The 14072-nt window shown below is 40.6% G+C and overlaps 1 protein-coding gene across 1 annotated transcript; it reads right to left on the bottom strand.

Annotated features, from left to right (window-relative positions):
• Positions 1-9376: 9376 nt before the first annotated feature.
• Positions 9377-13523, bottom strand: LOC101263458 (probable pectate lyase 8). The gene is made up of 6 exons (XM_004247057.4): positions 13272-13523; positions 13060-13113; positions 12566-12640; positions 10611-11357; positions 10385-10523; positions 9377-10183 (listed from the first exon to the last, which is right to left on the bottom strand). The coding sequence occupies exons 1-6, from the start codon at positions 13355-13357 to the stop codon at positions 9965-9967; spliced, it is 1320 nt and encodes a 439-aa protein (XP_004247105.1). The 5' UTR covers positions 13358-13523; the 3' UTR covers positions 9377-9964.
• Between the last annotated feature and the right edge of the window lie 549 nt (positions 13524-14072).

Raw genomic sequence — 14072 nt, 5'->3', positions numbered from 1 at the left:
CAAAACTTGGCTTCCTTTCTTGCTTGCCTTATTTGTTTGTGGCTGCATGGTGGACTATCTTGCTTAGCATTCCGTTTGTGTTTGGTTTGGACTGAGTTTAGAGGAGACGTGCAAGCCTTCTTTACTGTCCCACGAGGTGCGAAAATTGACCCCGTGACAAGTGGTATCAGAGCAGCAGTTGAAGCATGACATCGAAGTCACAACGTAATGAAGAGGATGTCTAAGACAAGGAGCCTGAAGTTCGGAAGGAACCTTCCAAGAAACGTGACATGAACAAGGTAATAAAACCTTCTTGCAACCCTTCTCTTGTTGGTAGAGCTGCTGGTGAAGAATAAGAAGGTGCAGACAACAACCCACTCGACGAGAGAGTCGTCGGAGTTGAGGTGGGGTTGTCGGCCTTGAACCGAAGGATTGCTATGGTTGAAAACAACTTTAGTTCCCTCGAGTTCGTAGCCATTGAAGGGCTGGACGAGGTGAAGAACAACCTGGTTGAAAATGAGGATGTTCAAAAAGAGGGTCTGTCCACCCTTGAACTCAAACTCAACGAGGCCATCTCTTCCCTTCAAAGAGAGGTGGAGGCGTTAAGAAGGCAGGTTGATGAGGCTGCCGAGGTGGGAGTTGCTCCTCCCATTACAGTCTGAGAAACTCGTATTGAGGCTCCTAAACCCAAAGAATTTCGTGGGAAAAGGAGTGCTCAAGACGTGGAGAACTTCATATGGCATATGGATGCCTATTTTGAACACATTGACATGCACAACGAAGCTGCCAAGATCATAACGGCAGCTATGTACTTGACGGACACAGCCATGCTGTGGTGGCTATGGAAGAAGGCAGATATGAAGAGGGGGCCTTGCCAGATTGATAATTGAGAGCAGTTCAAAGCTGAGCTCAAACGGCAGTTCTACCCCCAAAATGTCGTTCACGAAGCCCGTAGGAGGTTGAGGGAGTTAAAGCAGACCTCCTCCATTCGAGATTATGTTAAGGAATTTACGAAGTTAACACTTCAAATTCCAAGCATGACGAGTGAGGACTTACTGCTTTACTTTCTAGATGGCCTTCAAAATTAGGCCAAGCAGGAGCTGCAAAGACGTCAAGTGCATGACGTAGATGAGGCGATTGTAGTGGTGGGATCGCTCAACGATTTTCGTGTTGATACGGCAAAAGAGAGGGATAACAGGAGCAAAACTATTCCTCCCAAAGTCGACAACAACAACAAGGCTGAAGCAGACCAAATCCCAACCGAAGCAGCGACACGAGAAGCAATGCTCGTGATCAGCCTTCCAATTTCTGAAAGAATTATGAGGACCGCAAGAGGGGTGCTCCTCAGCAGGAAGGTTGTTACATCTGTGGGGAGACGACCCACGCTGCTCGGTACTGTCTGTCATTGAGGAAGTTGAGCGCTATGGTGGCTGCCGAAAAGCAGCAAGAAAAGGCTGCAGTGCAAGCCGGAAGTTCTATCGGTGAGCAACGTGGGCAGAGTAGCGGGTCAGACAAAGGCAAAAACGTTGTCGTGGGCATGTTCAACCACATGGCGCTGATCAACCACATTTCCATTGTTGCTTTGGCTTCCAAACCAGCTAACGTCAGGCCGCGAGAATCACTCTTCGTCGATGCCAAGTTGAATGGCAAAGACGTGCGGATCATGGTAGACACAGGGGCAACTCACAATTTTGTGACTGAGCAGAAGGCCAGGGAGCTTGGCCTAAGTTATGTTGCAAGCAACACAAAAATGAAGACAGTCAACGCCACTCCTACTACCATCCATGGCATTGCACCTAAAGTTCCAATTGAGTTATGAGATTGGACGGGGCAGACTGATTTCACAATCGCCCCAATGGATGTGTTTGATGTCATCTTAGGGCTTAACTTTTGGTATGAAGTCAATGCGTTCATCTCACCGCGTCACAACCAGATGCACATCAGTGACACCGGTGGTTCTTGCGTGGTGTACCCCTTATTCGGGTACCACAAAATAGGATGCATTTATCGGCAATGCAAATTATCAAGGGCTTCAAGAGAGGCGAGCCAACATTTCTTGCCACTCTGATTGAAGACGTCGAAAGCTGCACAGAGGCAGTTCAATTGCCGCCTTGCATCGAACAAGTCCTTAGAAATAACAAGGACGTGATGCCAACAGAACTTCCCCAATGGCTGCCACCCCGAAGGGAAGTTGATCACCAAATTGAGCTGGTTCCAGGGGCAAAGCCGCCTGCCATGATGTCTTATCATATTGCGCCCCCGGAACTGGAGGAGTTAAGGAAGCAGCTCAAGGAGTTGCTGGATGCTAGACACATCAGGACGTCCAAGGCGCCGTTTGGTGCACCTGTTTTATTCCAAAAGAAGAAGGACGGGACGCTGCGGTTATGCATTGACTACCGGGCCCTCAATAAGGTCACGGTGAAGAACAAGTACCCCGTTCCTTTGATTGTGGATTTATTTGATAGATTGGGACAGGCAAAGGTGTTCACCAAGATGGACTTGAGAAAGGGTAATCACCAAGTTGGGATTGCAGAAGGTGATAAACCACAGACTTCTTGCGTAACGCGCTATGGTGCCTTCGATTGGCTGGTAATGCCATTTGGGTTGACGAACGCACCGGCGATGTTCTGCACACTGATGAACAAACTGTTCCACTCCTACTTGGATCAGTTTGTTGTTATTTATTTGGATGATATTGTTGTCTACAGCAACAACATGGAAGACCATGTAGAGCACTTGTGCAAAGTGTTCAAGATCTTGCACGACAACGAGCTGTATGTGAAGTGGAAAAAATGCAGCTTCGCCCTACCGACCGTCCATTTCCTTGGGCATACTATCAGCCATGGCGAGATTAGGATGGATAGCGACAAGATAGATGCTATCAAGAATTGAGAGGCTCCAACGAAGGTACCAGAATTAAGGTCCTTCCTTGTCCTTGCCAATAACTATCATCGATTCATCTTTAATTACTCAGCAATTGCAGCTCCTCTCACGAATTTGTTGAAGAAGGATCGTGATTGGAATTGGTCGGAGGCTTGCCAAGCTGCCTTTGAGAGGCTAAAGACTGCTGTGATGGAATAGCCTGTTTTGTCCTTGCCAGACTTCTCTAAGGCATTCGAAGTCCACACTGATGCATCGGACTTCGCTATCGGTGGCGTCCTAATGCAAGAGGGCCACCCGATAGCCTTTGAGAGCAGAAAGTTGAACGAAGCGAAGCGGCGGTATTTAACGCATGAGAAGAAGATGAAAGTCGTGGTTCACTGCTTGAGAACGTGGCGCCATTACTTGCTGGGAGCTCACTTTGTCGTCAAGATGTACAACGTTGCGACGACATATTTCCAATCCCAAAAGAAGCTGTCCGCCAAGCAAGCCCGATGGCAAGACTTTTTAGCAGAATTCGACTTCACTCTGGGAGTACAAACGGGGGAAAGCGAATGTGGTTGCCGACTCCTTTAGCCGCAAGACTTCGTTGGCTGACATCTTGAGCTCGAGTTGCAGCTCACTTGTTGATGACATAAAGGAGGGATTACAGCATGATCCCATAGCCAGAAAACTCTTCGCCTTGGCCCAGCAAGGCAAGACGAAGAAGTTTTGGGAGGAAGGTGTCCTGCTCTATACAACGGGCAGGCGTTTGTACGTTCCGAAGTGGGCTAACTTTCGGCGTACCTTTATTAAAGAAGGCCACGACTCTGCTTGGGCTGGTCACCCGGGGCAGAAGAGAACCTTGGCCTTAATTAAAGCTTCCTACTATTTGCCTCGGATGTGGGATGACGTCGAGGCATATGTCCGAACTTGCCTCATTTGTCAATAAGACAAGGTTGAGACAAAGGTGCCGGGTGGATTGTTGGAGCCGCTGCCCATTGCCGAAAAGCTTTGGGATAGCGTCACTATGGAATTTATCACTTGCTTGCCGAACTCGGAGGGGTTTGGGACGATAATGGTCGTGGTGGATCGCTTCTCCAAATATGCTACATTCACTGCCATGACGGCTAACTGCAAAGCCAAAGAAGCTGCCAGGATCTTTCTGCGTGATGTTAAATACTGGGGCATCCTTAAGCAGATAATCAGTGATCGGGGTCCAAGGTTTACTGACTCATTCTGGAGGGAATTATTCAGCTTATTGGGGTCGGAGTAGCACTTCTCGACCAGCTTTCACCCTCAGACAGACGGGCAAACTGAGAGGATCAACGCGCTGTTGGAGTGCTACTTGCAGCACTATGTTAGTGCCAATCAGAAGGATTGGGCAAGGCTGCTAGATATTGCCCAATTCTCATACAACTTGCAGAGAAGTGAGGCGACGGGGAGGAGTCCTTTTGAGTTAGCAACGGGGCAACAGCCTAACATGCCACAATCCTTGCCCGTCGACGCCGGTTTCAAAAGTCCAAGTGCCTATCAAATGGCCAAAGTCTGGGAAGAACAAGTCGACCTTGCACGGTCGTACCTTGACAAGGCTGCCAAGAAGATGAAGAAATTTACGGATCGTAAGCAACGTCCGGTGGATTACAGAATTGGGGATTGAGTCATGGTGAAACTCAATCGCAGGCAATTTAAGTCGCTGCAAAGCGTGAATCAGAATTTGATTCACAAATACGAGGGGCCATTCGAGATTATTGCCAAGGCTGGCAAAATTTCTTATCGGATTGACATTCCTCATCACTTGAAGATTCACCCAGTCTTCCATGCTAGTCAATTGAAGCCTTATTTCGAAGACAAGGAAGACAAAGAACGGGGGCAGTCCGAGAGGGCCATAATCTTCATCACGCCGCCTACAGTGGATAAACGGATTGAGGCTATCATCGATCACCAGCTTGTTCGTGGAAAAGGCTGGAACAATTCTAGTTCACAGTTCATAGTTCACAGGAAGGGAACGGCACCGGAGGAGGCCACTTGGGAGAAGTACGAGGACTTGTGGCAGTTTCGCGACAAAGTCCATCAATACTTGCAGTTGTGTGGCGTCGGGGTCGTCACCAATTCACGCGGGGGAGCATGTACCGCTCCGCAAGGCGGTACATTAAAATCCAACGTCTCCAACAAAGCAACAGCATCTCATCACAAAATCGGAGGGTCAAAAGCCTTGCCAAACTCTGGCCCAACTGATGGAGGTGCCTTGCAAGAAAGAAGAAACTTGCCATGCTAACTAGGCCAGCCAAATGCTTGAAGACAAAAATCTATGCAGCCAGTCTGCCATGTGGCAGTAAAGCAGGAAAGACAAAACTGCCTATTTTCCAGTCTTAGAAAATCTGCCACATGTAGCCTTCTCTTTGAAGCTTAGGGCCAAACGTTTTTGGCTTACTTAGAAGCCTTGTATAGTGTTGTTAGACAGATTATCACATAGCATACTTAGCATACTCTTTGTATCTCTCTCTTACTTTGTATTTGCTCTCTTATACAAAACTTGGAAGATTATTGGAAAATTGGCTTGTTAGCCTCCCAAAACTTGGCTTCCTTTCTTGCTTTCCTTATTTGTTTGTGACTACATGGTGGACTGTCTTGCTTAGCGTTCCATTTATGTTTGGTTTGGACTGAGTTTAGAGGAGCCATGCAAGCCTTCTTTACTATCCCATGAGGTGCGAAAATTGACCCCATGACAATAGGCTCCCGTTAGCGTCTTCCTCAAGTCGTAGTTTATTCCCTTTCGATTTGGTGTATTATGATGTTTGGGGGCCTTCTCCACATCTTTCTATTAATAGAAATAAGTATTTTGTTCAGTTTCTTGATGATTCTACTAAATCTGTTTGGATATTTTTCTTGTTAACAAAATCACAAGTTTTTGATGTTTTTAAATACTTTCATAAGATTGGTTCCACACGATTTGGCAAAAACATCAAAACTTTGCAAACTGATTGGGGTGGGGAGTATCGTAATGTGTCTTCATATGCCCAATCCATCGGCATAACTCATCGTTTCTCTTTTCCTCACACTCACGAACAAAATGGGGCTCCAGAAAGACGTAACCGCACCATTGTGGAGAAAAGACTAACTTTACTTGCTCACGTATGTCTTTCATATCAATACTGGGAGCATGCTTTTTCTACCGCCACATACCTACATAACTGTACCATCACTCCCATATTATCCTTTAAATCACCCTATCAAGCTCTATATTATCATCCACCGGACTACCAACTCCTTCGAAAATTTGGGTGTCTATGCTACCCTTTTCTACGTCCTTACATTCATCATAAAATTGATTTTTGCTCTCTTCCGTGTGTCTTCTTGAGTTATAGTTCGAAGCATAAAGGTTATATATGTTATTATCCCCCAACCAATAGGATGCATATTGCTCGTCATGTGACGTTCGATGAAGATAAATTTCCCTATCCTCATTACAAAAAAATTTCTTCTTGCTCCAGTCACAACTCACCACCCTCATCCTTAACGTCTCTACAATCAATTTCCAATGTTTTTCCCACATCTGCTGCCTCACCTTTACTCCATTCACGAGCAGATCCCCCTTCCTCATCCTCACTACCCACTCAAGTCCTACCAGTACCTCATTCATATACCACAACATCTCCACGACACAATACATTTCTGCCCATCGTCACGTCCTCTGCTTCAAGCACATATCAGAATGCTCCCACATATTTCCAGCCTACTACTTCTTCCAATCATCGTATGACCACACGATCTCAAACAAAATCCCTCAAGCCTAAAACACTTTTTGTATCTCACCATCCTACCCTAGTTTCATCCGTTATAGCAAGTGAACCAAAAACCCAAGTGCAAGCTGCATCCTCTCCTGAGTGGTTGTGCGCCATGGAAGCTGATTATCAAGCATTCCGCCGTAACTGCACTTGGACACTTGTTCCCTGCCCTCCCAATGCAAATGTGGTGGGTTGCAAATGGGTATACCGTATTAAGCGACGAGCAGATGGTTCAATCGAAAGGTACAAAGCTCGCTTAGTTGCCAAAGGTTTTCATCAAGAAGAGGGGTGGATTTACATGATACATTCAGCCCAGTTGTCAAACCTTCAACCATCAGACTTGTTTTATTTTATGTAGTGACTAAAGGTTGGGCTCTTAAGCAATTAGACGTTAACAATGCATTCCTTAATGGTGACCTTACGGAGGTTGTTTACATGTCTCAACCACCATGATTTATTGACAAGTCTCACCCACATTTTATGTGTCACTTGTCGAAAGCATTATATGGATTAAAGCAAGATCCTCGTGCCTGGTTTCTCAAGCTCAAAACATTTCTCCTATCGCATGGTTATACTTGTTGTTACTCTGACTCATCCTTGTTTGTCCGTCATACTCCTTCCTCCACTACCTACCTCTTAGTTTATGTGGACGACATCATCATAACGGGTAGTGATCCCTCTTATATATCCTCATTCACCCAATCTCTTGATCTCGAGTTCTCTTTAAAAGACCTTGGTAATCTCACATTTTTCTTGGGTATTGAAGTTAGTCGTGTCGGATCTGAGATGCATCTCTCTCAAACTAGCTACGTTCGAGATTTACTCACTCGAACAAAAATGACAAATTGCAAGCCTTCTCCTTCTCTAGCGGACACCACATTTCATTTGTCCAAACATAGTGAAACCTTTGATGATCCATTATCATTTAGGAGCATTGTTGGTGCTCTTAAGTATGCGACCATTACGCGACCAGAGATCTCCTTCTCGGTTAGTCGTGTTTGCCAATACATGCAGAATCCTACATTGGATCATTGAAAAGTCGTGAAACAGGATCCTTCGCTATCTCAAAGGCTCCCTTACGCATGGTATCTCCTTCAATCCATCCACTTCATGTACTATAAATGTCTACTGTGATGCAGATGGGCTGCTGATCCTGATGATCGTCGTTCTCATCATGGCTTTGTTGTATATTATGGTCCTAATCTAATCAGTTGGTCATCACGGAAGCAAAAGGTAGTAGCTCGGTCCAGCACTGAAGCTGAATATCGTGCCATTGCATTTGCCGCATCAGAAATATCTTGGATAGCTAGTTTGATCAAGGAACTCTGATTGCCTTGTCCTTGTCCTCCTGTGATATTCTGTAATAACATCAGTGTCATTTATCTCACTGCCAATCCTGTCTTTCATCAAAGGTCGAAGCATATTGAAATTGATTATCACTTTGTTTGCGAAAAGGTCCATATGTAGTGATTTAATTTGTAGAATGATTTTTAAACTCATTTGATTGATGTTTTTAATTATATTCAAACTATTTTATTAATATTATCTCAACATTTAAAAAAATTATTTTATGTATGATATTAGTTGAAAATTTAAATATGTCTATTAATTTAGTAAAAATAAAAAATTAATTAAAATTTAATAATAAATATTTTAAAATAATCTCTCTACAAAATAATCTTAATATTAAAAATGCATTGATACTTGTCAATTTTCGTAATTTGACCATCAAAAATATTTTTTTTAAATGATTAATCAAACAGAGTTGGCTTATCAAAAGCATTTTTCAAATAATTAGTCAAACAAAAATTATTATTTTTTAAAGTAGTTTTATAAAAAGTTATATTTAAAAAAAAAAGTGTTTCTAAATATAAGTTATTTTAGCCACAATGTCAATTGTCAAACATGATCTAAGATGCCTTCAGGATGACGTTTTTTTCACTGTCGCTTGAGGAGTTGTGGCACCAGTGTCTAGTTGAAGCATATTAATTGATGTTAAAATTGCATAGAGTTTATAAGAGTCGAGAAATGGTTGACTTGAATTTGAATATGAACTAGTAGTAGTATGGTCTATCTAGACTTGGTTTTATTTTATTTAGATTAGAAATTTCCTTGATAATAATGTTATTGCTTGAATTAACATTTCATTTGGATAACTGTGGTGAAAATGAGAAATTATTAAAGCCAATTTGATATGAATACTTTATTATCTAGTTTCAAATGGCTGAATTGTCTGTTTTGATGTGTGTTTTTAGAGAGAAGTTCCTTTTGGTATTTATGATTCAAAAAGTGTCTGTTTTGATGTCGGACTCATGATGAAGTACTTTCACATGGCTGTATGCAGCCTGGAAGATACTCATGGGAAAGAAAATGGGATGTTGTATAGGTAAGGAATAGGCATGTACCACCTGCCGAATCTCACATGCAATTCTTGTGGCATCCATATCGTGGTGGATGCAGCCCCCTGTGCTGTGATCTCAATAGAATCCAATATTATTGACCCGTGATTTAAATATTTATGTGAAAAATTAAATTACTGAAGTTTCAACAAGCACTAAGTCTGAACTAATAATTTCAAAAGTACCTTAAAAGTCAGAACCAATCTAATTTAAATAATGAATAGCCCTCACCAAATATTCATCTACTGCAATACTGATAATTAAGGTGAAGCAAAACTGTAATTGTCATCATAATAACTCAACTTTTGGTGATATTTATGGAAAATTAAACAGAGGGGAAAGTGATAAAAATTAGGCAGAAATAACTTGAATTATGAAGAAAAAGCATAATAATTACATTATATAAGATGCCAGTTTCAACACTTAATGCTAAACATGTTTAACAATAAACCAGAAAAATCAGCTTTCATTGTCTTCTTCTTTTTATTGTGCATGTTTTCTGCAATCTCTTTGGTACTATGTTTCTGAATGCTCCATATCAAGAGGAGAGGGAAGAAAAAGGTCGGTTTCCTATCAACCGTAAGCAAGAGAAGTAGTTGGTGATCAGATTTTAAGCAAACGTGGTAGGAGAGAAAGGGAATGACTAAGGAGAAATGTAATGTGTAGGGTACAACACTTCAACACCTGTTCCACAGATCCTCTGAGTTAAAATTTTCTCGTTGAGGCAGGGCGAGGTTGAGCGTTGCTACATTAGACAGATGGAACACTGAACAAGGGGGTTTCGAATACTTTTAATGTATCAAGGAAATACATATGTATCTTGCTGGTGAGGTATTTAGAAAGGGATGCAAGGTAAAGAAGGTATAAAATTGGCTAGATTACACGACAATTTCACGGGACAGGTAAAGGTAATATGTGGTTGTGTCAATGTCTTAGACATTAACATTGGTAGCCCCTGCGACATGTAAGTGCACCAGCATTTGAAGTAAGAGTGCCAACCAGGGAAGAGGCCTTTGCTGCTAAGCTTGAAGCCCTAGCATAGCTGGCTGCAGCACCGTGTCCAGATGGCGTAAAGAAGGCTCCATTAAGCATAAGGTCTCCCTCTGATCTCCAGTTCCAATGCTTCCACACATCTGATTGCTCCACTCTATGTGTCACCTGCCAACCAAAAAGTCCTTGATTTTGAGTCCAAAATGAATCACTTTGAGCTCCAATTTTAGTCCATTCTATTTTCTTTTGGTGGTTTTGTATTTCCGGAGTATGAGTTCGACTAAACTTAGCAACAGATTAAGCTTAGTCATTAGTGTTAATTAACTAATTACCCCCCAAAAAGAGAAGCAGCAAAAGACTGAAATTAACCTGTTTGGCAAAAGGGTTGGCCGGAGCGAGATATCTGTTGCCTTGGCTGTTTATCGTAGGAGACGCGCTGCCACCAATGGCATACATCTCCCAATGTGTATAGTCATTGTTCACCACATGAAAATAACCATGTCTACACCTGCATATCGATTAATTGATAATACCTTTTAGCACTAGAATTTACAGAGAATAAAAATGTTAAGAAGTGGAATAAAACAAATTTTACCTTGGCATTCTCTGAATAAGACCCTCACCAAAATGGTTGTAAGCAATAGTCACCTGCATAATCTTATCTCTAACATAGGAGTCGCTGTGGCCTAATAACATCACCTCATTATGGTGTGTAAAATAATTGTTGGAGATGGTAATAGCAGTTGATCCCATTATCGCGTCGATTAGGCCATCAGCACAGTTAGCAAGAGAGTTGTGATCAACCCAAATATGGCTAGACCCAAAAATGGAAATGCCATCTCCATCAGCAATTGTCCTCCATCCAAAGTGACTTGGTGAACTACGTACCATGGCGTTACCAGTTGGTTTACAATCATGAATATTGATGCCATGAATAATAATATTAGTAACAAATTGGACGGTTATACAAGCCCCATTGGCAATATGAACATTGACACCACGGCCATCAATTGTCTTGAAACTGTTCATAATTAGCTCTTGTTTAAGTGTAATAACCATATCTCGTTTAAACACAATCCACAACGGTCTGTCCTGAATTACAGCATGACGAAGTGTTCCAGGTCTGGGATTTACAGGGTCATCATCGTTTGGGTCAGTGACAACATAGTACTTGCCATCACGGCCACCAATAGCATTACGTCCGAATCCAATAGCACAATCAGCTAGGCGCTTGCGGTTACGTTGCCAATTACGGTCACAACGCCAACAATCATCAATAGGATTTCCAGTTCCACATGAGAAAAAACCCAATTTCCTCCTCTCTGTACTATTCTTAATGCTCCTGTATTATCAACAATGTTAGTTCACATGATTAAATGTAGGAAGTCACTAAACCTATTCAATTACTAATAATTCTAGTATATCAATAAAAATTGGTTGATCTTGATTAGACATATATGAACAAATTTAGTAATGCATTTGAGGTGAAGTAGTTAGTTATTAAAGGTGATACAAGTGGGGCTGGGGAATACGGGTCCTTACGGAACTGTTACTTTTTCCGTTTGCCTTGTGCAATTAATAAATCTATAAGGTGGGCTGATAAATGCATCTATAATGTCGGTAGTATAATTTTTATTTTTATTAACATACAAGTGTCATTTAATATGGGCATGTGTATGTCAGTTCTGTTCAGCCAGTTGCTGGATCTTTGGATTTACTGGTGTGAGCTCAGATCTGATCGCTTTCACTTTGTCACATAATACAAGTGAAAGCACAACACACTATTTAGCTAATCTTTAATTCACGTGAAGCAAATAGGGTGATTTTGGCCTGTGATTTAAGATAAAGGTGAGTGGTGGATTGAAAAATAAGTTAAAACACAAAACTGAACCAACTATGTTCTTGGTATGTAAAGCTACCTCCAACATAATCCATAGATAACGTGAAAGAAAAAGACACATGAAACAAAGCAAAATGTGCGGATCTGGCAACAAATAGCATGTGAAAACAAAAAGGAGATGCTACAACATAACATAACATGGCCTTGCCCTTGCTAATCAATGATTAAATTCTCCAAAAAGGTATTTCGAGTTCCTTACTAATACCGGATTGGATGCCTGCCTATATTATAAAGTACTGCTATCACATAACTCGTAGCATATATTTAAACTGAATTTTCTGATTAACTTAATAACAGGATTAGTTTAAGTTAATTGGGCTCATAAAAGCTGACTTAGGGCACATCGCATGTGCGATATATTCTTTACTGTCAAACAAGAGAATTGAGAGGGGATGAATTTGGTGAAAATTGAGTAGGTGGGGGGAGGGGTAAATGGTGTAGTAACTGGGGTAATGCATTTAATTTTGTGTGTTGATGATGTAAATGGATCATGTGAGGGGTTAATTACTTCTAGTACAGTTCATTTATGTAAGCACATGAATGTAGATAGGTAAAGGGAATAGGGAAAATAAATATTGGAATTTTTTAGTACTCCCTACTGACCAAATATTAGCAGCATTCTGATGAGAGAGAAAGCAGAGAGAACTTACATATCTACCATTGAAACCACCTTTTCTGGATCATCTACAGCATGTTCATGGTTTGGTACATTTTCTTCGCTTAAACTGCAAAATTTGAAATAGAAAATTGAATGTTAGGAACAGAACCATCGAAATTGAGCCTTGATTTGCAAATACAAAATGAGAAGTATAGATAATGAATTCAACGCCCAATTTCAGGCAAAATGAAAAGAATTATGTAAAATTATGTCTTGGACTGAACTCACACTCCAAAACTAGCTCAATGACATCACTCATCTCATCAAACATCAATGTGAGACTTTTTTCAAATTCAATGTTGAATATGACGGTGAAGGAGCAGATCATTATGGGGCAATTATTTGCTCGAGAACCAATTTTTTCCTGATCCAATCTATACGATCAGGATGGTGTTGTAGGAAAATACTACATGCACAGCTATATTGTACAAGAGCAAATCAAATGGTATTTAACAACGAGATGTTAGAAGAAAATAAAAAATGTACCTATTCGTCATTGTCAAGTTCTTTAAGCTCTGGAATTGCTCTGCTTCTTCAGCACTGAATTTTTTTTTTAAAAAAAAAGTACATCCAATGAGCAAATCGTAATAATTTCAAACTAATCAGAAACAGAGTCACACTCAAATTCAGAAATTCAAGTTGTTTGCTTCGACATTGTCGAAAATTAGCTTCTGGATGAATGGAAAAGGTTCAATTACCTGTGACTGGGGTTGACATTGATGACTAGTAGCACCAAAATTAGCAATGCAGAAAGAGAGAGACACGATCTCCAATAAATCGCCATTGGAGAAATAAAAAAACAGAGCTCTCTCTATAAAAATGTGAGTGAAATTGAGTCGGGGAAAAAGGTTGAATGGAAGAAACGTTTTTATAGGAGAAAAAAGTAAGAGAGAGAAGATAGCGGAAAGTGCTAGTGATACTCTCTAGTTGCCTAACTTTTGACATTCTTCGAATTAGACTTAACCCCCAATTTACAATATTTGTTTAACTCGTTTCAAAATAACTGGTAGTTCTGGTACAAATATTTTTTAGTTAAAATAATTTCTAAGTAATGTGTTTTGGTCAATTTATAGACTGTTTATAAACATTTAATTTTAAGTTAAAATGTGTCATAAGTTGAGTATTTTTAACTTATAATTTTTTGTTTATAAATCAAAGCTTAAAGATAATTAGGAATTAAAATAAAAAAATTTGAAATTTATGACCTAAAATACTTTGTGACTATTTGTATAACTATGTATTATTTTATTAAGAGTAAGTGAGAAATTTTAAAGTTGAATCATTTCGACTATGAAAATGTAAAAGAAAATTTTGGGGACGCATTAAAAAAAATAATCATATAAAATTGAAGCAAAATATTGGTGAAAATCATAATTTTTTAATATTAAAATGCTTTCAAAACCAACACAAAAGATTTTATTTGATTTTAAATACAACTAATTTTAAGCTAAATTTATATATCAAAATTGATATTAGTTTACCCCACCTAAGGGTAGGAT

This window comes from Solanum lycopersicum, chromosome 9 (genome assembly GCF_036512215.1).
Source record: "Solanum lycopersicum chromosome 9, SLM_r2.1".
Taxonomy (NCBI): Eukaryota; Viridiplantae; Streptophyta; class Magnoliopsida; order Solanales; family Solanaceae; genus Solanum; species Solanum lycopersicum.
Note: the sequence above shows the minus strand (reverse complement) of the source record. Positions and strands in the feature narration are given on the sequence as shown.

Excerpts from the sequence above, each read along its gene's own strand:
- LOC101263458 (XM_004247057.4), bottom strand. The coding sequence starts at position 13,357 with ATGGCGATTTATTGGAGATCGTGTCTCTCTCTTTCTGCATTGCTAATT. Across the intron at positions 12,641-13,059 it reads AACTTGACAATGACGAATAG|TTTAAGCGAAGAAAATGTAC; the intron begins GTACATTTTTTA and ends CAAATTTTGCAG. Across the intron at positions 10,184-10,384 it reads CCAACCCTTTTGCCAAACAG|GTGACACATAGAGTGGAGCA; the intron begins GTTAATTTCAGT and ends TTTGGTTGGCAG.